Genomic DNA, 22,300 nt, shown 5'->3' on the forward strand with positions numbered 1-22,300 from the left:
CATGGTATCAAAGGCATTTCTACAGTGCAAAGGTCAGGTGATGGTAAAAGGTTGCTGAGAAACGGAGCTGCTGGACGGTCTTTCATCAGTGGGAGGCAGCTAGAGTCTCCAAAGAGGCAGTGTTACTCAGGGCTGCAGGCACAGTGGGGCTGCTCCAATATGACATTTCACATCCAGATCTGCCACAGTAATGGCATTTTAGCCACTTTTAAAACAGCCAGATTGGCCTTCCTGCACTGTTGAAATTTTTATAGGCTGCAATTTTTTCATTGTTTGGGTTTATTACAGTGTCTGAAAGAGATTGGATAGGTTGTCAACGTGGAAAAAGGCAATTGAGGGCCAATGTGGAATTCACTGGCTGATTCAAATGCACAGATACAGTACACATATATGCACTATGCAACACAGGGATGGGTAGAAAATATACCCTGCAGTGCAAACAAGCCACTCCCATGTCCTCTGTGGAGCTACATTCACACTTAAACGAGAATAAGAGATCTCGAAATTAACATAAAAATAAATTTTCTCATTTTGTGATTCTTAAAAAAAAAAAAAACAGCTTGAAAAACCAACATGGGGAAATATATTTTGAAGTAAAGCATATACCCATGCTGTTACAAGATCAATTTGTACAACTCTTATCACAGTTATTTATTTATTTCAGCCTGTGTGTCTGTCTCTTCTCCCTGGTAGGAAATGGTGAGTGTGGTTTTTCTTTGAAGTCCCCTCTGAAATGATTTGTCCCATTCGTTCGCAGGAATTGCATTCGCTGATGGCTGCACATGGTATTTGTTGTTAAGTGGTATATGCTACAATATTCAGGCTTTGTTAGATTAAAGAAAAGAAAAATGCACTGATATTGCCTGATAACCATGCGCATAATATAAAAAATGTGGAAATAAATATTCATGTGAAAGAGTGTTCCAGCAAAACAAAATACAAATTTCAAGTCATCATCCCTGAACCAGAAGTTATTGGATCCTATTGAGTGCATCAAGGGTGACTGTATAAATGTAGTTCTTGTTGCTCAAGTTTCCATTGTTTTGTATTTTAACATGAAAATGACAAATGATGATAAGGTGAAGGGACAGTCAGTCCGAGGTACACTATATCAAATGTGCATTGCTAACAGAAGCAGGGACAAACACTAACACCAAGATTTAAACAAGACTCTACAGCCATGCTAGTGGCTCTGTGAGGCTGTATTTGCTTACTTCCTTGTATTTGGTGAGCTAAATGCTAACATTAGCATGCAAACATGCTCACAATGACAATGCTAACATGACTTTGTTTTGCAGGTATAATGTTTACCATGTTCACCATCTTTGTTTAGCGTGTTAGCATGCTAACATTTGCTAATTAGCACTAAGTATAGTTGAGTATGATGGGAATGTGATTACTTTTACAGGTATTTGGTCATAAACCAAAGACAAATTAAACTTCTGACTTCATGGTGGCTAGAGGAAAAGTTAACAGATCACCGAAGTTGTTGGATACATTGTCCCCAATCGATATCTGCACCAAATTTTATGCCAATCCATCCTGTAAATGTTGAGATATTGCAGTCAGAACCAAAGTGGTGGGCCGACTCAGCAACTGACAGACTGACATTACCATCCCGAATAAACATGCCGCTAGCATGGCTAATAAAGATAAATACTAAAGTTATGTCTATATTCACACAAACTGCACTACATAACAGAAAGAAGCACTGTTGCTATTTAAACAAATTAAGCCCCAGGTCTTAAACATATATACAAAAGATATTAAGTAAGTAGTTCATAAAAAGATGTAAACATTCTTACTGTACACTAATTTGCTGTTGTCAAGTGTCATGAAATTCAATGTAAAACATTTTTCAGGCTGGCCTAATTTGAGCTTGATTTTACACATTCATTTGTTCAAATTGAGTGTATATATATATATATATGATAATACTAAAGCCTGATGCAAGATAGTATTTTTTTGCGGAAGCCTGTCAGAACATATTCAAATAGATGTGCCCTTGCATTAATTATGGCACAGGATATTGGAAAGAAAGCCTTCAAATCCATTGGGAGGGGTCATCATTACATTTGACCTTTCTCTGAGATGAGTTTTGCCTCTGTGCCTCTGCACTTAGTTCTTTGATTAGAAATATAATGTGAGCTTTCGGCCATCATAAGACGGTGGCATTCTCCAACAGCTCCTCTAGATTGACACATGACAGGATCATTTCACCTGCATCCACCTCCATTATGTAGCTAGAGTGGAAATCAAATGGAAAACCAGGGACTTAGGTGCATATAAACAGTCACGTCATGAGCATGTAAAAACAAGAAAAATGCACACTTACCGTAAACCCTTTAAATACCAATTGCAGTATACATTAAGGACAGACACTGAAGCCACACAAACCTTAATACTGAATACACATTTGCTGTACATTTGTGCATGCATACACACAAACAACACACACATACACAGTGCTGAGACTCCCTGCCTGCCATATATGATTTACATTAAGTGGTTGAATAATCAGTTGACATGCAGCTCAGGGAATTCAATGCTTAATAAGTGCCTCTTCACATAAGCAGTTTGCCGGAGTTATCTCGAACATGAGACCGCTGTCAAAATGTCAATGAATCTCAATTTAACTACCAACTTAATCACGCGGGGACCATCTCATACAGGTAGGCTAAATGTGGAGATGCATCCATATTAGTATTTGGAAATGTTGGCATGAAGAAAACAGCAATCTTGGAAAACATTACCATTGGTTCTTTACAGATGTGCTATTTAAAATGTTTTATAGGTCATCAGGCATTCATTGTTCAAAGCTATTTCTAATTAAACAGGTATATTGGGGAATATTTTACTCTAGTAAAGAAAATGTTGATATGGGCTATGTGCTACATAAGGCAATATTTTCTTGGCCTCTGTCTTGGTGGAGTTTTGTCGTCTCCGCTGTCAGAACTGTTATATACTTTCAATTTTTTAATACTTAATTTTTAATCCAGAGGAAAGCTTCTGCACACTCATATCAGTGTGAATCTTTATTAGCAGACCAAGGTCTCAGTCATTAAGACCTTGATTAGGGCAATATTAGTAGAGACATATTTGACCTCAGAAAATACTTTTAGAGATTAAATATCACCTCATGAGCATTAAGTAAGATTTTAAAGTCATTAACTAAAATTTTCAGTAAACTAGAATCTACCATTTCCAAGCTTTAGATTTGTTATATTTCTATCCTTTGGCCTAACATACAGTATGACTGTATAATATTTTGTGTGTCTTTTTCTGAATAACCATAGCAATTGCTTCCAAAAAACACCTGATCAACATGCCCCTCCCTTTAAAAAAAATCTTTCTGAGCCACCCTTTTATTCCCGTGCATCTCCTCTCCACGCTCCCTACTGGTACCAGCCATGCTGTGTCTATGGCTGCCAGCAAAAGCAACCCTTTTGCCTGGTGCCGGGTCGCTGGGGGGGTTGACTCACCGATCCCTCTCCTGCACAGAAGAAGATATGAGGAGGCAGGGGGGAGCGGCAGTGATGGATGCACAGTCACAGAGCTTTGTGCCTTTTAGGTGTGGTATTATCTGCCAAGGCTTATTTCCACACTTAGAGTACAAAGTGTCTGATAATAGCATAGATATATGTATTTATATGTATGGTTTCAATTTAGTATGAATACAGACAGTGGAGCCAGTTGCTGCAAAAGCTGTAAAGAGGCCACATCAACCATGAATTTCTTTCCACTTCACTTCTTTTTCCTCCTCACAGTTTTTCACACATTTACAGGTCTCACGAATTGCTGTGAGAGGACCTCCATTTGCCTTTCAGGTTTCCACCAGAGTGCAGCTCCCACTTGGGAAACAGCTGTTAATAAGAACGACACTCAGAAAATACATTGCTTATGGCCCACACATACATACAATATTTAAAATTGTTCTGTTGTTTTTTCTTTTTAGAAAGCCGACTTCCCTGCGATCTATAATGGAGTAGATATTGCGTGGTCTATTGATTGATGTCTCCTTCCCCCCACTTTGACATTTGCTTATCCTCGTCCACATCTACTGCTATTGACGTTTGCTCTATCTGGACATCTTCCTAAGCTGTTTTGTCATTTGTCACCTCTTAAATAAAAACGTGGGGAGGGGGGGCTGAATTAAAGCCTGAATTAATGCTACCGACCATATTAATGTAAACCATTGATGGTTTCATACAAGCTTGAGGAAAGAATACTGTCTGTGGAAAGCATGTGCTTTTCTTAATTTCCTGCTTTATACCAGTTATGGATCCACTGAGCAATTTCCCCAGCATATTTCCATTTTTGACACTAAGAAGCAGGCTAAAGGAGACCCATTCTGCAACCTCTAGCATGCATTCACTCATAACTGTGGTCAATTTACTGCAAATTTACTGAAAGCAGGCTTTTGGTTTAACACCTTTTAAACTAATGTATTTGAAGAGCCCACTCGACAGGCTCTCCTGTCAAAAGCTACTATTTTGCCCAACTTACCCTCAACTCTCCACTTCTTGGATACAAACTGGTGAGATCAACACATCCACATTAGAGCTGTTGCTAATAAAACACCCTCTGAGTGAGTTTTCAACGTTTATACTTTGCCAGGTCTTTATTTGTAGTACAGTAAACGCTGCGCTTCCTTAACATGCATTTCTACAAACACAGTCTGGCGCAGATTTTCTCCCCATGAGGTGGAAGACAGATTTTTCCTTTCCTCCCTCCCTCTTCCCATCCATCCCTCCCTCACCCTGGCTCCTGCAGAGAGGCTATTATTGTAGCTAATTATCTACAAATAGGCCCAATATGACAAACACAGCCATGTACCAGTGCTGGCTAAGCGCAGGAATCAGTCTGAGTGGGAATAAAAGAATGAAAAGGAGGCGAGGAGAGGCAGACAAAGAACAGGACAAAAGTCACAGTGAAGAAAAAAGGAAAAAAATGATATAAAAAATGAGATAATTGTGAAGAACGTGATAGAGACACAATGTGGAATAAGATGAGAGAAAATGTGGTGCTAAAAAAGATATAAGTGGAAGGCAGATGGGCGAAGAAAGGCAGTGACACCAAAAGGGAGACAGCATAGAAGGGACTAACACGGAGAAATGATCTTGTCTATACAGTATGTGACTGTTGTTGCCAATGGCAACTGTCCTGCGACGCACAGGCCACATCCATTTACCTCCCAGCATGCCTCATGATCAGGGCAGCTCAGGGGTCTAAGGCTGTCTGTCTCATTTCCATAGAGAAACTCATTTACCAGGCAAGCATGGAGGGCTATGATGCATCAATGGGTGCTTGATTAGATCCTCACCGCTGATACATATGAATATTTATCAGTGTTGAATGAATACACATTTACTTTCCTTTCATCTGGATCATCCTGAGTGTCCTCCTGCTCTCCTCTTAATTTTTTCCAATGAATATGTCACAGGAGCATCAGGGCTCCCGACAAAGTGACAGCACTCAAGATAATCTGGTTATTGTTGCTCTGCGGTGACGATCAACACTTACTTTAAGTTTCACAATATGCATCAGGCTTTTGTCTTGTTATGTTTTCTTTGCCATGGTGACAACAGCTCTTAGAGAGCTATAGGAAATGAATACGGGGGACGGTAATCAAAGCAACACACTTAAAAGGATGTGTGTTTGGAATTCATTGCTGCTACAGATTAGTGTTTGGCTGCACAACTGAAGCTGCAGGTGTGATACGAATGCCAAGACAAGTTTGAATCACAGAGTTATTTCTGTCCCATGAGCCTAAACACAGAAGACGCACACAATCACAATCACAAGCACACCCACTCTCACTCTTTTTTTTCTGCTTCTTCTTTTTTTTTTTTTTTTACACACAGAGCTGAACAACGGATATTTTTAGTGAGTATGACTTACATCACTAACTCCGGCCTCCACTATCTTCAGGCCTGTCTCCTTCTCCAGCTGCTGCTTCTGTTGAACTGCATGGGAGACAAAAGCAGAGGAGGTGTTGAGTATGAGCAGCGGATGACAAAGTAGCAGATTTTTCAGTTCCTGAGGCAGAACAAGTGGTCAGTGGAACTGAGAATGATGCAATGGATGTAACAGCTCGAGTCAAATTTCAAACTGGTCATAGAAATTGACCAGCCCCCACCCCCACACAGACACAAACAGAGAAAATCTTTATTAAGAGGAGAAGCACAAACAATCTTCAGGGTAAGACAGCAAGCAGTTTGCCAGCTGACAGTAGCCAGTGGTGGCACTTGGAGGAATGATATGTTGTGTGGTTAGTAGGCCTATAATAGCTAAGGGTCTGCAGCCATACTAGCAGCTCTGTGAGGCTGTACTTGGGCACAGTGGTGCTTTGAGCAAAATGCTAATGCCAGCATGTTAACATGCTGATGTTTAAACTGGATTTATTGTTGACACAAGGGCTTAACGTGGCTAGGTTTGATTTATTGTTCTCATTGATATCACCACTGCAACACTAGATGGAACGTATTGTACATGATCCAGTGGTATCGTGCTTGAATTATATTCCCCACAGTAACTGTGATTACATTCTTTCATTTACTTTTTGATACAAGCGACGGTCGGAGGGACCGCCTTGTTTTAATGACTGAATATGGGACTATTCTGTGCGGTCACTGTATTTACGTTGTTTCATTCACAGTGAGCAGAAGGTTTGCAGCGGAGATGGCTTTGCTGTGTGTTAATGAAAAGGAGAAGATAACTAAGCCTTTTTTCAACGTCCATGCTGACCAATCAGCCATCAGTTCCCACATGACATTTCTGTAACAGCCATAACTCCGATGTGTACTTACATTTTTGAGGAGGTGCACATCAGCTACTGTGTAGCCTGTGGCCTAACTGTGTAGCCGCTGTAGGTACGCAAAAGTATAAATGAAGTTTTAGCAGGTAAAATGTTCACCAACTCAGTTTAGCGTGTTAGCATGATAACATTTGCTAATTAGCACTAAACACAAAATATAACTGAGGCTGATGGGAAATGTCATTCATTTTCCAGCTATATGTACTCGAAAAAATTTACTTGTTACCTGATGATGGCGCTAGATGAAAAGTTCAGGGATGAGCTAAGTTATTGCAATTGAGGGGGGCATGAATGTCTGTACCAAATTTCATAGCAATCCAAGTTGTTGTTGAGATATTTTACACAAAATCTCATGGTGTCGCTTGAGGAAAGGTCAGGAGATTGTCAAAAAGCATTGGGCAAAGCAAATTCCATGACAATTCATTGAATAGTTGTTGAGATATTTCTGGACCAAAGTGGTGGACTGACCGACATTGCCATGCATAGAGCCATGCTGCTAGCATGGTTAAAAATATAAAATGCACAAAAAAGTTTACCAATAAAAATGGACGTGAGTCAGACATACTGAAGATTACCAGAAAGCAGATGAAGTGCTTGTAGATTCACAGCACACAATAACTTGAGCTCCTGCCTTTGTTCTTGCAGTAATTAATACACCACCCGAGTTTGATCCTGAGATCTACTGATCTAATCAAATATGGCATGCTATTTCCAAAGCTTTGTTCACAAAAGATATTCTCATGCAAATCAAACCAAAGTGAGGCAATGTTAAATATCCATCGTTCAAGATCACACATTTCGCCGACTTTTTCCCCCTCATGTGCTTAACGCCCCTTCCTCACTTTGATGGAGACATTTATATTGAAAAACAAAATCAAAGGGGCCTTAATAGATTATGCCAAATTATAGAGTGAAACGAAAAAATGGAGCATAATTTTAATTGAGTTTGTTAGCATGTGAATGTGATTGGTAATGGGGGAAAGGAAAAAAATTGAGAGTTAAAGAGAGAAAGAGAAAGAGAGCAGGTCCTTTAAATCCCATTTCCCCAGATGAAGGCTATGCAAATGACCCTGAAGAACTGAACCCCACCTCACACTCCAAATTCGGCAAGGGCCTGTTTAATTAGTATTTTAATCTATCCCAATGATTCCACTCAGTCCACAATGTATGCAGCATTCCATCTAATTAAGCACGCTACTTTTAGGACAATCATCCATCTCCCTCGTTCTTCCTCTCTCCCCTTTTCTCTTTCTGGTTTTTAAGGATTGTGCAAACATTGATCATCATATCATCACATCAACATGGCAGCAAAGGGGACATCTTATAGTTTAGGTGTCAGCCAGGGTTTTTCTGAAGGATGGCTAAGGGGTTGATGAAGATGGCAGTGAGAGAGTTGGGAAGGTCACATATACATTTAAAGTGTCTAAATTAGAGTGCCACATAAAAGAAGTAGACAAGAGGAGAAAAAAGAAAAGCTTCTGCTATTAGTAAGAGGAGAAAAGTCTTCAATTGGCATGTCTCAACTCACTTTCACTTCATGTTGTCACCCCTGTATTTAGTCACAGACATATTGCCTCTCCACAGATAGCTACCTGCATGGTCCTGGTGCTATTTAGGAGGGGGGTAATGAGCGAGGTAATTGGGCCCAGCTGGGTGAGGTCGTAGGTGGTGGGAGGAGGCGAAGCTGCTAAAAGGTCACACAACGTTTTGGTCCTAATGAGGACCCCTCTGGGGTCGCAACACATCATGAGTCAAACTACGAAAGATTAGCCTGGAATCAACACGTCACAGCAGCTGCAGCTAGGGTTTTGACTGACAAGCTGACATTAACTGTCTTATGGTGAAACCAAAGAAGCCTGAAGGTCAGTATTTACTTGTGAATCAAAGCTGAGGACTCTCCAATCAACCCGAGGGAAAGGACAGTTCCACAACAGCCACTTTAAATGTAAATACAATGTACTTGCCGAGCTCATTAGCCGGTAACTAGATGGATCTGGGCTGAAGAGAGAATCCAGCCAATGGATTGCTTGTTCTGTCACTGACTGTACAGATAACAGCCTACAGCATCTCTTTATGGTCACCCCTTATATTAACCTCCCACTGGAGCTCACTCTCTTTCTCTCACAGACACACACACAGATTTTGTAAGCTTCAAATTAGCCACCAAATACTCCTGACAGACTGGAAAAGAGATGTCAGGTCTCATTTCAGAGAGGCTCCTCCAGCCATTTTAATAGGCATTGTCTGAGCCTATCTAGTCTGATCTCTAATATCAAGATCTGATCCCTGCTGCTCATTTGATCTTTTCGGTTTCCGAGTCATATTGAGCCGTATCATCTGATGTTCAGCAGGCAAAATAAGCACAGTAAAAAGGCTTTTTCGTGTGGGTTAAAATGTGCTCCAGTTTTAATGTGCTTGAATTGAAATTACATACATGCACAACAGTTTTATTGGAGAAAATAAAATAGAGAATTGCCTGATGACCTGGGACTATTCAATAAAATCAATATTTCGCAAAACATCACGGCTGCACCTCTTTTTGGGGGATAGAAAACCAACGATTCTATAGATGTCATTGCAATTTGATGTATGTTTGGATTACAATTTTGACAAGTTTGCACGCATTCCTTTCATATCAAACAAACCTTTGTTTTATATACATATCTGAGTTATTTTGCTACCTTGACTGAACCTGATCGTTTGCGATACATTGATAAATTAAGATTGATTGGTCAGCCACCACGCCCCTTCAGTCTTCCCCCGTCCAAGTGGATCAATGACCCAACACAGTGGCCAGATATTGCTTATTTGGACAGATACACATTTGATCACAAGGTATCTTAGGGCTAAGTGTTGTTTCTAAATTAACCCTGTTAATGGCCAACTGTTTGATCTAGGCTAGTCTGAGATTTCTGGAGACGACAGTCATGTTTACTGATGCTGCTATACCGTAAAACTGTACTCCAGCATCCTCCCACTCAAGCTAGCTATCCATCAGTAGTAACTGTCACTATCTTTTTCATTTAGCTATTTACCACACTGACAATGTGAATATTCATGTATCTTATGTGCCTCAAATCTCAGTGTGAAAGCTTTGGTTATTAATACGGTTGTTTCTAGTTTCACAGTAGTTTCTTACGTTATGTGAAAGTGTGATTCGATGTCGGTCTGGTCTATTGGACCTGGTCCATCTTCAATTAAAAGCATTAAATATATATAAATAATAATTAAAACGACTTCTCTTAGTAAAATACTAACAATCCCTCTGTAAGAGAAGGTAGCTATTGAATCTTCAAAATAAACTATTAAAGTTATAATTCTTAAGATTTTCATGAAATAAAAATCTGTTTGAATTTTTTCAGCAATAGCTGTTCAGTGTATTAACATTCTGTAATTACCTCTCTACAGAGTAGTTTTCATTGTTAGTGGTGGGGTCCACCATTTTAATTTGATCCACTAATTTCAGCCTCCCTGTTTACTGTTCACTTTCATTACACTGAGTCAGAGCCGTACTAAGTTACTGCAAATGCAAACTGAACATTTCCCACTGCAAATCTTCGCACTGAACTAAGATATGGTGGCTTTTATTGTGAAGCAGTCACAGGATGCATTTGTCGCCAAGGTTACCGTTGACCACTGTCTACAGAATAAGACAACGATCATTTTCTGCATTTTTCGTCAAAAGATCATTTTCAATCTGTGCAAGGGAGTAATGTAACGAGAAGGAGCAGCCACAGTGAGCTGTCAGATGAAGAGTTACAGGCGACAGGCTGCACACCTCCATCTCCTCAGCAATGTAATCAACTTTACTGTGTCCTGCTGTTGTGTGGAAAACTACTTGCACTTTGTACAACATGAAATCTGATCAGAATTATTATTGACCGACTTCTTTATTAAAACAACTTGAGTTTGTTTGGCTGCACTGCAGTGGTGGAAGAAGTATTCAGATCCTTTACTTAAGTAAAAGTAGCAATACCCCACTGTGATAATACTCCACTACAAGTAAAAGTCCTGCATTCAAAACCTTACTAAAGTATTTAAGTATTATCAGAAAAATGTACTTAAAGATGGAGTGCGGGACTTTTACATATAAATGAACGTCCGTTACATTCAAGCCCTTGCCAAACAAGTTCACACAATGCTGATTAAGCCCATCACCGCCAGCTAAACCTCTCTGTATTTCGCAGTATATCAGAGTTTTTAAATCTGGTGTCTGTGGCGACATTCTCGCGCTGGCGCACTGGTAATGATGTGTTTTACAGCAACTAGCAATGATTGGTTTGCCAGAGTTTAAGGGGGGAGCAACCCAGAGCCATGTAGAGTTTGTGTTAATATGCTGTGGCAACGTTGTATTGTATGCAGTCACGCCAATAAAGCCACTTGAATTGAAATTGAACAGAGTTGGCGAAACTCTCGCTCTACATGGCTTTGGGGCAACCGTAGCGACGGAGTAGACTACAGCAACTTATCTGATGCTCCAGATAAAAAAGAAACTCTGCGTTCAGAGAAAGCGATCGACAGCGAGGTTTAAAATACAGCAATACATCATATTCTATAACGTCATCATATGTTTGTAGCGTCACTGTTCTGTGAGAACCACGTATCTCTAAAAAGTCAACTTTTAATGAGCTCCAAAAAACAGCTACAGTATGTTTTCAGATTTGTGACGATGCATTTTCCAGCTAATCCAAGGGGTGGTTTAAATAGTTTATTTAGCTTAAGAAGCAGGAGAATTTTCTCAGCCCATAAATTAACACTTAATCCTTCAGTTTATCAGAAAACCGCACTTCCTGTTATCACCAGAAACCACGGGTATCTCCAAATCAACCACCACCATCGGACTGAATGTTAAGGGTTTAAATTAAAATTTTAAATTAGATGTTTAAAGTAGGCTCATTCACATGAAATGCTGCTCAATATATAATCCATTTATGACAGAAACATAAAATACCTTAAAATATAATTATTTCAGTGCCTGCTGCCAAAGAGCATTTTAAATTTTTAAAATTACACTTGTGTTATTAAATATTAGAAATGCACTGAGGAATATACTTTGATTGAAACCACGATCACCGTGTCTCTGTTAAGCTTCAGAAAATTCAGCCCTGTGAACCGGAAGAACGGAAGAATACTTCTAAAAACTCATCATGGACTTGTTTAAGAAGAGGAAAAGGCCATTTCAATTACCAATCTAAAGAATGATTCAAAACATCTTTGACAAGAACACTAATGAATGAAAATACAGAAAAAACACACAAGCACACATTTAAGCTTGATTTTATGTGACCTTTAAATTGCTCTGTAGCATATGCACTCAACACAAATTATCTTGTAGCGAGATATAATTTGATTAAAATGTTGCTTTTCTCCGCCATATGCTGCAAACTGAGGCAATTGTGCGCTCCTCATCATAGATTCTAATAGCAATTCAGAAATGATTATCATGAAGTCATCAGAGCTTAAAGTCATGAATATATATATTCATTTTTTATACGACAGATATACGACAGGGTTGTTATTGTTAGAAGCAATGTAAATTCAGCACCGGGAGACAAATCACAGACTGTAGGCTGTTAGTATTTTGTATTTCAACACGGCACAGCAGTCAGCGCTGTCACATGATCGTAATGTTGCCTCTTTGGCCAAACGGGGGTATATAGTTGACAAAATGCATATTTCACCACCCTCTGATTGATCTGTTAATATTGAATAACATTCACATCCATCCCCCCTCCCTCCCCTGTTCCTCAGGTCGTCTATTCACCACTTCCATCTCTCCATCCGTCACTCCAACAAAACAAAATGAAAGTGTTTATTGCGGAGGAGGGCTGACGCTCACGCCTCTCCACAGCCGTTAGCCTTATCAGCAGGCAATCGCGCCGATATTAAAGCTGCCATTCCGCCCATCACTTTTCCCTTGCACATATGATGGCTGTCTCTACCTATCAGAGTGGAGAGAGGAGGAGGAGGAGGGGGGCGAGAGGGAGAGAAAAAGAGAGAGAGATGCATCTGATCCCTCTGACAGATAAGATGCACGGCAACCCATTTTTCAGTCAAAATCCTGGGCGGGAAACAAAAATAATAATATTCCTTCATAGCTCGGAGAACGAAGAACCACAGTGCTGACTTCCGAGCAGCAGCGTATTCATTACGTGTATGATATATAACATGCATGTGACCCCTTTACATCTGACTTCTGCACGCTGATGCTTATCAAAATGTAAATCAGCTCACAGATATTGTTGTTGCTTTTATAAGGCTTATTTGTTCATCTTCTTCTTTTTTCACTTCCAGTATAGCATCTAGGAAATTAATCAAAAGAAGGATATCCTACAGGAGACACAAACACACTAATATAAAACGACTTTCACATGAGCTCAGATTTTTTTATAGTAAGGATAAACATCCTGTAAATAACTTAATATATACTACTATCTGAGCACACATTGTCGCCCAGAAAATCCCACAGACCTACTCTCTCCTCTGTCTCTTCTCATTCATGCGTATCAACTGTTGTTCTGCTCCTTGGCTTATATAAATCAAGAGAACAAATCAAACAACCTCTGAGAAAAACTACAAATGAAACAGAGGGACAAGGTGGAGCTGAACCGGAGGAGAATAAAAGACTGCAAAGGTAAAAACAAGATAGTTTGACATTCAATGCCTCCATCCAATGACATCATTATGTGCTAATATCTAATCATTAATCCATTAACATTGTGTCAAAACTAAATACTAAATCAAAGTTGGTGGACAGCAGGTGATCTGAATGAAGGACAAAAGGGGAGAAATGAAAACTAACATCCGCAACTAACGATTATTTCCATTGTTGATTAAAGTTATTATACATATTTTTTAATTTGATCGATGACTTGACTAATTGTTCAGTTTACGTTTTTGTATACAGTATACTGTATAATAGTAAAAGAATAGCCATCAAAATTTTCTAGAGTCCATGATGATGTCTTCATATTGCTTGATTTGTCTGACCAATAAAAATCGAGTCAATCAATTTAGAGCTGAAACGATTGGCCAATTAATTGATTAGCTGATCAATAGAAAATAAATGTGCAACTACTTTGATAATTGATTCATTGTTTAAGTCATTTTGTGTGTGTGTGTGGGGTGGGTGTCTTCTACAATAGTAAACTCAATTACTTTGGGTTTTGGACTGTTGTTCGGATAAAACAAGCAATTTGAAAGTGTCAACTTGGGTTTTGGGAAATTGTGATTGACACTTTATAAACCAAACAATTCACTGATTAATTGAGAAAATAATGGGCAGATGAATCAACAATGAAAATAATTGTTAGTTTCAGCCCTAATTCAAGTCGCAATTATATAAAACAGAGAAAAGTAGCAAATCCACACATTAAGAAGCTGGAACCAGTGAATGTTTGCCATTTTTTGTTTGATAAATGACTTTTAAAAGATTGAATAATTAAAACAAAACTAAAGATGAAAACAAAATTAAAAAATTGTGTTCATTAATTTCCTACCGATTGTCTAATCATTTCAGCAGTGTTTATGGCTCTCTACCCACTCATTCTTTAATACTGGTTGCTTATAACAATGATGATCTAGAAATCTAATATAATTAGACATAATTTAATATAACAGTTAAACTTAACCCCTAAAAAGTAAATATGGTGTTGCATTAAGCCAAATAATTCAGCTGAATAGAAAACAAACCATCTTCTCTCTCTCAGTATACCCAATATGATGATAGCCATGACATCATAAGGCTCTAATGTCCAATCAGCAGTGCCAATCATATACCACCATGTCTGTCACATGGTAGGACCATGCTGTTAACAGCAGGGGGGTCCTGGCTGGCTCACTGTTTATTCACCCTAATCGATCGTTTCCTGTGGATAAGCCAACAGTGCTCCCAAACAAACCAACTGCTGTTATTCAGCCTAAATCAACACACCGCAAACCTTCGCTATTTTTAACTGAATTTGCTGAACTCTCTTGCAAAATACTGCATTTCACAAAAGTAAAATGTTTCCTTTAAAGATGCCAAAACCTGTTTTCTGGTTGACACATTATAGACAATATTAAAAGACAGCACAGTAGAAACAGAGGAGAGGAGATGAAGTCTGCTGCCTGGTTTCAGCTCCTGTAATGGCTGTAGTCGTGCAATCAGCATGCACCTTGTGTCCGCTGCAGACCCTGCCACGGCCTTTGGTATCAAACACATTACAGGCCCCTTCCTCTTTCAAATAGAACCCACATGACACATTTATAATTGCATCCTCCCTTATTAGAGGCCCTTTTCAAAGATGGCTGAATAATAAACTTGGATGAGTCTTTGCTGCATATGTGCAGATGCAAAAGTGCACGCAGACACACACACACAAGCTCAGACACACACACACAATATCTGTTTCTTTGCCGCCTGGTTGATTAATAGATTGTGGCTTCTCTGACACTCTGTGTAGAATAGGCATTTTGCCTTTGATAGGTGCTGACACCAATTCTTCACGGACTGCAGGAGATCAGGGGAACAGAAGCAGCATCGGCAAATGACTTGGATGGCAGGCACCTCCAGATGTGGGAGAAACCCCACGGATGTCACTCTGCATTCTCACCGGGACACGTTTACATCGTTTACGCTCGCTTTCAGAGATGACAATCTGCAGATGTGTGACATATGCGACGTGAATCACATCTGACAATCACTCAAAAAGAACGGACAGGTTTGAAGATTACAGTGAGTAATGAGGTAAACAATGCACATCTGAAACAATCATGGTCATCAGAAGGTCCAGCATGCTGCAGAGGCATGCTGCTGGGTCTTTGGATGACCTTTTCCAATAACACAAGCTGGCAGCCTTGCTGTCAGCAAGACATTGCATAAAAATAAGCATTTACTGCAGTCTTCAGGGAAACTTCAACAAGTGAAAAGTCTTTATATGAGTCCTCTACAGTATACAACACTTTGTAACTGAAATGTACTTAATGTGTGATACTACATGACACATGACACTAGATGAAAAACATTACTCAGAGGTCTTTCCTCAGGTAAAATTTATATCCAAACGATTTAATATTGTTGCTCTCTGTAAAAGATGCCTCATTTCTTTTCCTGGATGTGTGTGTGATACAAGATGAAAACATCTGGAAGTCTGCCACCGTCTAAAGGGAGCCTACAGGGGAAAAGCTTATTGGAGGAAGGGATGGCGAAGCTGACACAGAGCTGCACACACTCACACACACACACACTCTTCCACTTCTTCCCCACTGAGGGAACTCTGACAGAGGCAGCCCTACCTGTCACTGTGGCAGCAATTATCCTGCAGGCTCTCTCCACGGACCGTCTCCTGCAGGTCTCCACATTACTAACCACATCACTGAGCACACACATACTGAGTATGCACACTGACGCACAGGAGGGCACACTGCACACCCACAAGTACACATACTGTACATATTCACAGACACACACACACACACACATACACACACACCTGGTTGTGCTTTTCATCCACAATTCGCTCTCCACAAGCTAATGGCTCGAACGAATCGTAATGATGTGTTGGTGCAGACATCCTGCTCAAGCCAGGAGAAACACACATCATTACGAGGATGTGAGTGCTCATGCAAGCATGCACACATACCTCTTCTGTTATAGATAAATACATTATCATAGATGAGACTGCTAAGAAGTGTGCAAATACACACACTACAAAATAAATCAATAAATATGCTAAAGCTGTCATATGGCAGAGTTTGGAAACGTAGCAGGCAGCATTAACATGAGACCAGGATATGAGCTCCAGCGAGTAAAGAGATAATAAGTCCTGGATATTTGGAAAAAACAGACATGCTCAGAAAGACAGGGTGTCCATTTTGGCTGCAGGGAGGTCTTCCTGAGGAAGGAATTGATCTGTTTCACACTGGTTCACTGGAGCTCAGATCCGGGACCGAGTCTGAGTCTCAGGAACAGGTTGATTGTACGGAGCTGTGAAGGGTGATTTCAGAGAAAGGAGAAAAAAAAGAACCCAATGTGACCTCATTACCGTAGATTTGTTCCGACTGTCATTAGGAATCACAAACGCCATCACTCAAGTCAGGAATATGAGGGAGAGGATGAGAGACGGGGTGATGTAACGAGGGGGAGGGGGTGTAGGCTGGGCTCTCACAGTAACCAAGTGGATTTGATCTGAAAACAGGATCTATCATCAAACAATCTATAGATAACATAGAACATCTACACATGCAGTATGTTTACCCAAGTATACTTTTGGCTCAAGGACACAGATTTGACAATTATGACCATGACATTCAGTTGTTACCATGCTGAATCCACCATAACATGATCTCCAGCTGTTTAACCAAAGTAAGAGACAGAGCTAATGTTACTGTGATGGGCAGCTTCACTGCTTAACAGACACATTCAGTTGTGAAGCACAAACACAAACCTACATTTATATCATACAACCACATAAAATTCCCATTTCTTATATATTGGTTCCCTTTAAGAAAATCTGAACAATCCAAAAAGTAAGTGCTCTCGTGTAGGCTGACAATAATCAACATTTATAACGAATAAATGAAAAAAAATATTTATTACTTCTTAAACTGTTATGTACAGAAATTTCAGTTGCCTTGAAATCAATATAAAACATTGTATAACAGGTTGGATGAATAGATTTTGTGTAATCGGATTTCTTAATCAAATTTCTTTTCTTTGTGAGGATTTAATGTCTATATTTAAGGAGTAATAACTAGTGACTCCTTGTTAATTTAGTTGAGACTATTGACTGTGCAGTGTTTTTTGAGTTAGAAAAATTTGAAAATGGCCAACAAAGGCCTGGTGGTTAAATTGTGTATCATATATATGATCACAACTTCCCCAGTTGGATTCCAGCCTTTGTTGCATTTCTCGCTCTCTCTGTGTTACCATTTCCTGTTTGTATCTCTACTATTACTTATGCAATGAAGGCAAAATGCCCCAAAAAACAACAGTTCTTTTGTCAAGAATGCTTTTAATATAGTACTTTAAATAAGTTAATAAAGTCCAACAGTAGCTCACTGTTAATCAAATATCATCACGTCTGTTGTCATCATAAATTAGTAAAAAATTACATTTACATACACTCTGCCACAACTGTCATTAATCTTTTGATATTTGAAATTAGGGCTGCAACTAACAATCATTTTAAAATGATCTTCTCTATGCATCAACTCATAATTTTGTCTATAAAATATCACAAACACCAAGGTGACGTCTTCAAATAGCTCATATTGTCCGACTATCAGTCCAAAACCCAAAGATATTCAGTTTGCTATCATATAAGACAAAGAAATGTAGAACAAAATATGACTAAAACGATTAATAGATATCAAATTGAAAATAGTAGCTGGTTAATTTTTTTGGCAATCGACTCCTCAATTAATGGACTAATTGTTTTAGCTCCATTTCACTGATTACAAATGAATTCCAAATCACTATTTTTGCTTAATTTTTCACTTTTTATAGCAAGATAAAGGACTGCACTCAAATTTAATAGATGTGACAGTATGAATCAGTGAAAGACGCCACCATTTTCTAACACAATCCAAATCAACAATCCAAAATGGATCCTAAATCAGACCTACAGTGTGCTGAGCTGCTAACGTAGCCCTAACAGAGTATAAATTCATCAAAACAACAGTATAAAAATACACTTAAAAGATTACAAAGCTTCTGTTTTGTCCCTTTTCAAACAATTTCAGCCTCCTAGTTCCAACTAATGCACGGCCTGAGCATTTAGATTAAATTTCCGAGGCTCTTTTTTCACTGAGGTATTCAAGATGCTTTCAGCTAGAGGAGGTTAATGTCACATCGAACACATTTGCAAGTCAATCCCTCTAAGCACGTCTACAGATGTTAGTGCAGTGGACATCTTTCGTCAGAGAGTGGATAAAGTAACCTAGAGCTCCTTCCTATCTGCCTTGCTCTCTCCATCTCTGTGAAGCATCCTGGCTGCTCCTCAGATCGCAGCGTTAATCTCGCCATGTTGCCTTCCTGTGTACAGCTGGGAGTGGTGGGTGTAAAATGAAAGTGTAACACAACAGTCTCACGAAGGTGTCAAAATGACAAATATGACATTTCCCTTCTGAGATTTTATTAGTTCTGATATCATTTTGTATTCAGCCTGCTTGGTGTGTCACTGGGCTCTTTTTTATTACTACTTTGCTTCAGGACAAAATGTAATAATCATTATTATATGTCTAAAGCAGAGCAGCTGCATCTGCAAAGAGAAAAGAAAGAAATGTATTCGGGTTGGGTTGCAATTCAAAAATCAAAATATACAGTTTGACTACTGTGTTTGCTAAGTCCCCCCCACTCTGAATCAATCATCTTACTGCAGAGTTTCTCAAACAATTCCTTTTAAAAGTGATTCAAAGTCACAGCATGACGATTAAATCTATACACCACAAACGCGCCGACATACTGTTTTTTCAGCATTAATTTCCTAAATAACTGCAGAATCTCTCTATATGTTCCAAACTATCCAGAGATTGAACTCTCAAGTAGTTAGAAAGGGGAAAGACAAGACTGTATAAGCACACCTCCCTGTCTTTTTAAGGACACCTGTTGGGCTGCATGGCTCATCTCCTCCTCATTTAGCCGTCTGTCTGGGCTCCGTGGGGCTGATTACCAGGAAGAGCTGATTCCAGTTGCACTGCTTATCAGTCTAATTAGAGCCCCTGGCAGGTGACTTGAAGGAAGTTGTGTGTCTCACGGATGTTCAGGCACAACGATTTGTACAGGCATGCTGTCTGCTACATGTTATAAGGAAGAAGACAAGACAAAAATGCAATGGTAAAACAAATAAAATCGAAGGATATGAAATGATGGCTTGAGAATTGTGACAGATCACTCTTAGTAAAGGTGTGTCTGTGCGGGGGATGTATTTTCAGGAGGAGGATTTAACAGGAGGTGCCCTGAGGACGTTTAATAGAGTATTTTGCATCACAGTCATTTTCAAAAGAAAATTTCAAGTGGTGACAACAAGTCAAGAGAAAGAGACGACATCTTGACTAACATCCTCTAGTAAAAGTATCAACTGTCAAAAAATTGAGAGATAAATTGAGACAGGCTATGGTTCTGTGGAGAGTGCTTCAATAGATACAGCTGAGAAAGTGGAGGATGAAATAAAAGCTCAATTTAAGACACACAAAAAAACCAACCCCAGAACATCAGACAAAGAAAGACATGAAAAGAAGGGCAAACAAAGTGAGAGGCAGGGGTGGAAAGATACCGAGAAGAGTTGAGGACAGAGGAGGAAGCTACAGGAGGCGAACAAGTTTTGCAGGTAGTGTATCAGTCACCGGTAAAAGGTCACTATTCTGCTGTTCGCACATCCAGGTGCTAATGTAACACCTCTCACACCTTCTTCGGTTGCCGGTGTCTGGCTGCCTGCAGGTTGGTGGGCAGAGAGACTGTTGTTTGTGCTAGAATAATATGCTGTAATCCCCCCCGTCTCAGATGTGGCCTTAACACAGGTAATTGGACTTGTGTGTGAGGAAGCCTGTGGCTAGACACACACACCGCTGTGATACACACAAACTGCAGTCTGATTTGAAATAAGAATAGAATTGCTTATATTCTCAATAAAGATAGCAGGAGATCTCTTATTTTGTGTGCATTGCTGCTTGGTTTTGGATTTTACACCGATTTTTGTTACGATTAGTGGTGTGCATGGAGCAGTGCTTCGTATATATAGAGTTTCGATGGTGGATTCTCTTTTTAATCCTCTCCAAAACCAAAAATGCAAGAGCAAAAGTGTGAGGAATGGATTAAACAGTGTGTTTGTCTGCTCTAACATAAGCAGCAGACTTTAGCATGTCCGGTTAACTAGCTTAGTTCCTACAGTAGTAACCGAATGTTACTTCCAAGGTCAAGGAGCATTTCATTTGTCATTTTGTGCATTTACAGATGATGTAAAAAAAAAAAAAAGAAAAAGAAGCCCCGTTCACAACTAGCACATCCACTGTGTAATATTTCTCCACTGTTTAGAAGCCGGTCCATAAGGAACCCCAGTCAAACTCGTTCATTAAAAAGTCAGCTGGAGGCGGCGCTTTCAACCAACTCATGAAGCTAACATTTGCTTAACTAGCTAGCTACAGCTGACAACATCTGCTAGCGACAGTTATTTCAACCGACAAAATCAGCCGTTGCTGGCAAGAAATGAGAAGCCTGCTTTTGTCTTCCTCTGTCAGAAACCAAGGACACATTGTTTTAAAAATATCCTTGGTTTATTATTGTTAACTGTTATATGTAATGCTACTGTGCAAGAACAAAAAGCTTGACAGACGTATCAAAAGTACCTAAGAGGGGCAGGGTTTAGCAAAAGGTCAATTAAAATACATCTTTGCAGGGAAGACTTTATACAAAATAATCCACAATATCTTTAGGCCAGATGTACTTTTCTTCCTTTCAATCTATGCAAAGCTACAGCTGCAGGTACTTAGGCATCATATATATCATATATATATATATATATATATATATATATATTCCTTTCCTTTGTGTCATTTCAAGTCAATCTGAGGTGGATATTGGAGTTAAATGGAAAGCGGGTATCCCTTAAAGAGAGGTTTTAGATAGGAACGAGTTATCACCTCCACAGAGAGCACTGGGAGACACAGTGCTCCTCTGTTGCAGTCCAGCCTGATGCATACAGGCCACTGACCCATGACAGTCAGCCTGTATCGATTTAAGAGGAGGCAGAGGACACAGAGAAAAAGAGACAGACGGGGGGGAGGGAAGGGAGGAGGAAAGAGGAAAGAAATGAAAAACAGTGAGGAGGCCAGGGAGCAAAATCCCACTTAAAACGTATCCATAATTTATTGTCTTTTCTTTCTTCCTTCCTTCTATGCTTTCTTTCTCTTTCAGATGGGTGCATGGCAGGGGAATGTTCATTTTTAAGGGGGATTAGTGACGACCTATTTTGAAATGTATCCCTGTGGTACTCGTTTCACACACACACACACACACACACACACACACACACACACACACACACACACACACACAGGTAAAGTACGAACATAAGGATACACACACACAGACACACTCACAGCCTGGATTGTACAGCCAGGGTCCTATTGTGGGAAAGAAAGAAATGTGCCCAGCAGGAAAACATTTGTATATTAGAGCAATGATTATTCACTGTTTCTTGAAATTTGAAATTACAATGAGGTGAATCCATTATTGCAGGTTTTAATGTTCATAATGTAAAAAATATATATATTTCAGACATAATAAAGGCATGTTACTGCCAAAAGCGAATCATTGTGGCCCTGAAAATGAAGCAGGGCCTGTTAATCAGCGCTGGATTGATGAGGAATGTTAAACAACTTGTCAATTTACACAGATACAATAGTTTTAAAAAGGTGTCTTAACCATAAACTAGAATTACCGCCCTGTGGTTGTATGCCTCCGCCAGCCTTGGAAAGAATTCAATAAAAGGTATTAAGTGTATT

At 39.5% G+C, this 22,300-nt stretch overlaps 1 protein-coding gene across 1 annotated transcript in view; it reads right to left on the reverse strand.

The window, feature by feature from the left end:
• The window catches only part of ptprn2 (protein tyrosine phosphatase receptor type N2), a 127,933-nt gene that overhangs the window by 44,432 nt on the left and 61,201 nt on the right, over positions 1 to 22,300 (reverse strand). Inside the window, exon 11 of the mRNA XM_044176772.1 lies at positions 5,902 to 5,966. Coding sequence (XP_044032707.1) covers positions 5,902 to 5,966 — 65 coding nt within the window. The remainder of the gene's footprint in view (positions 1 to 5,901; positions 5,967 to 22,300) is intronic.

The sequence above is a fragment of the Siniperca chuatsi genome, linkage group LG19 (genome assembly GCF_020085105.1).
Source record: "Siniperca chuatsi isolate FFG_IHB_CAS linkage group LG19, ASM2008510v1, whole genome shotgun sequence".
In the NCBI taxonomy this organism is placed as follows: domain Eukaryota; kingdom Metazoa; phylum Chordata; class Actinopteri; order Centrarchiformes; family Sinipercidae; genus Siniperca; species Siniperca chuatsi.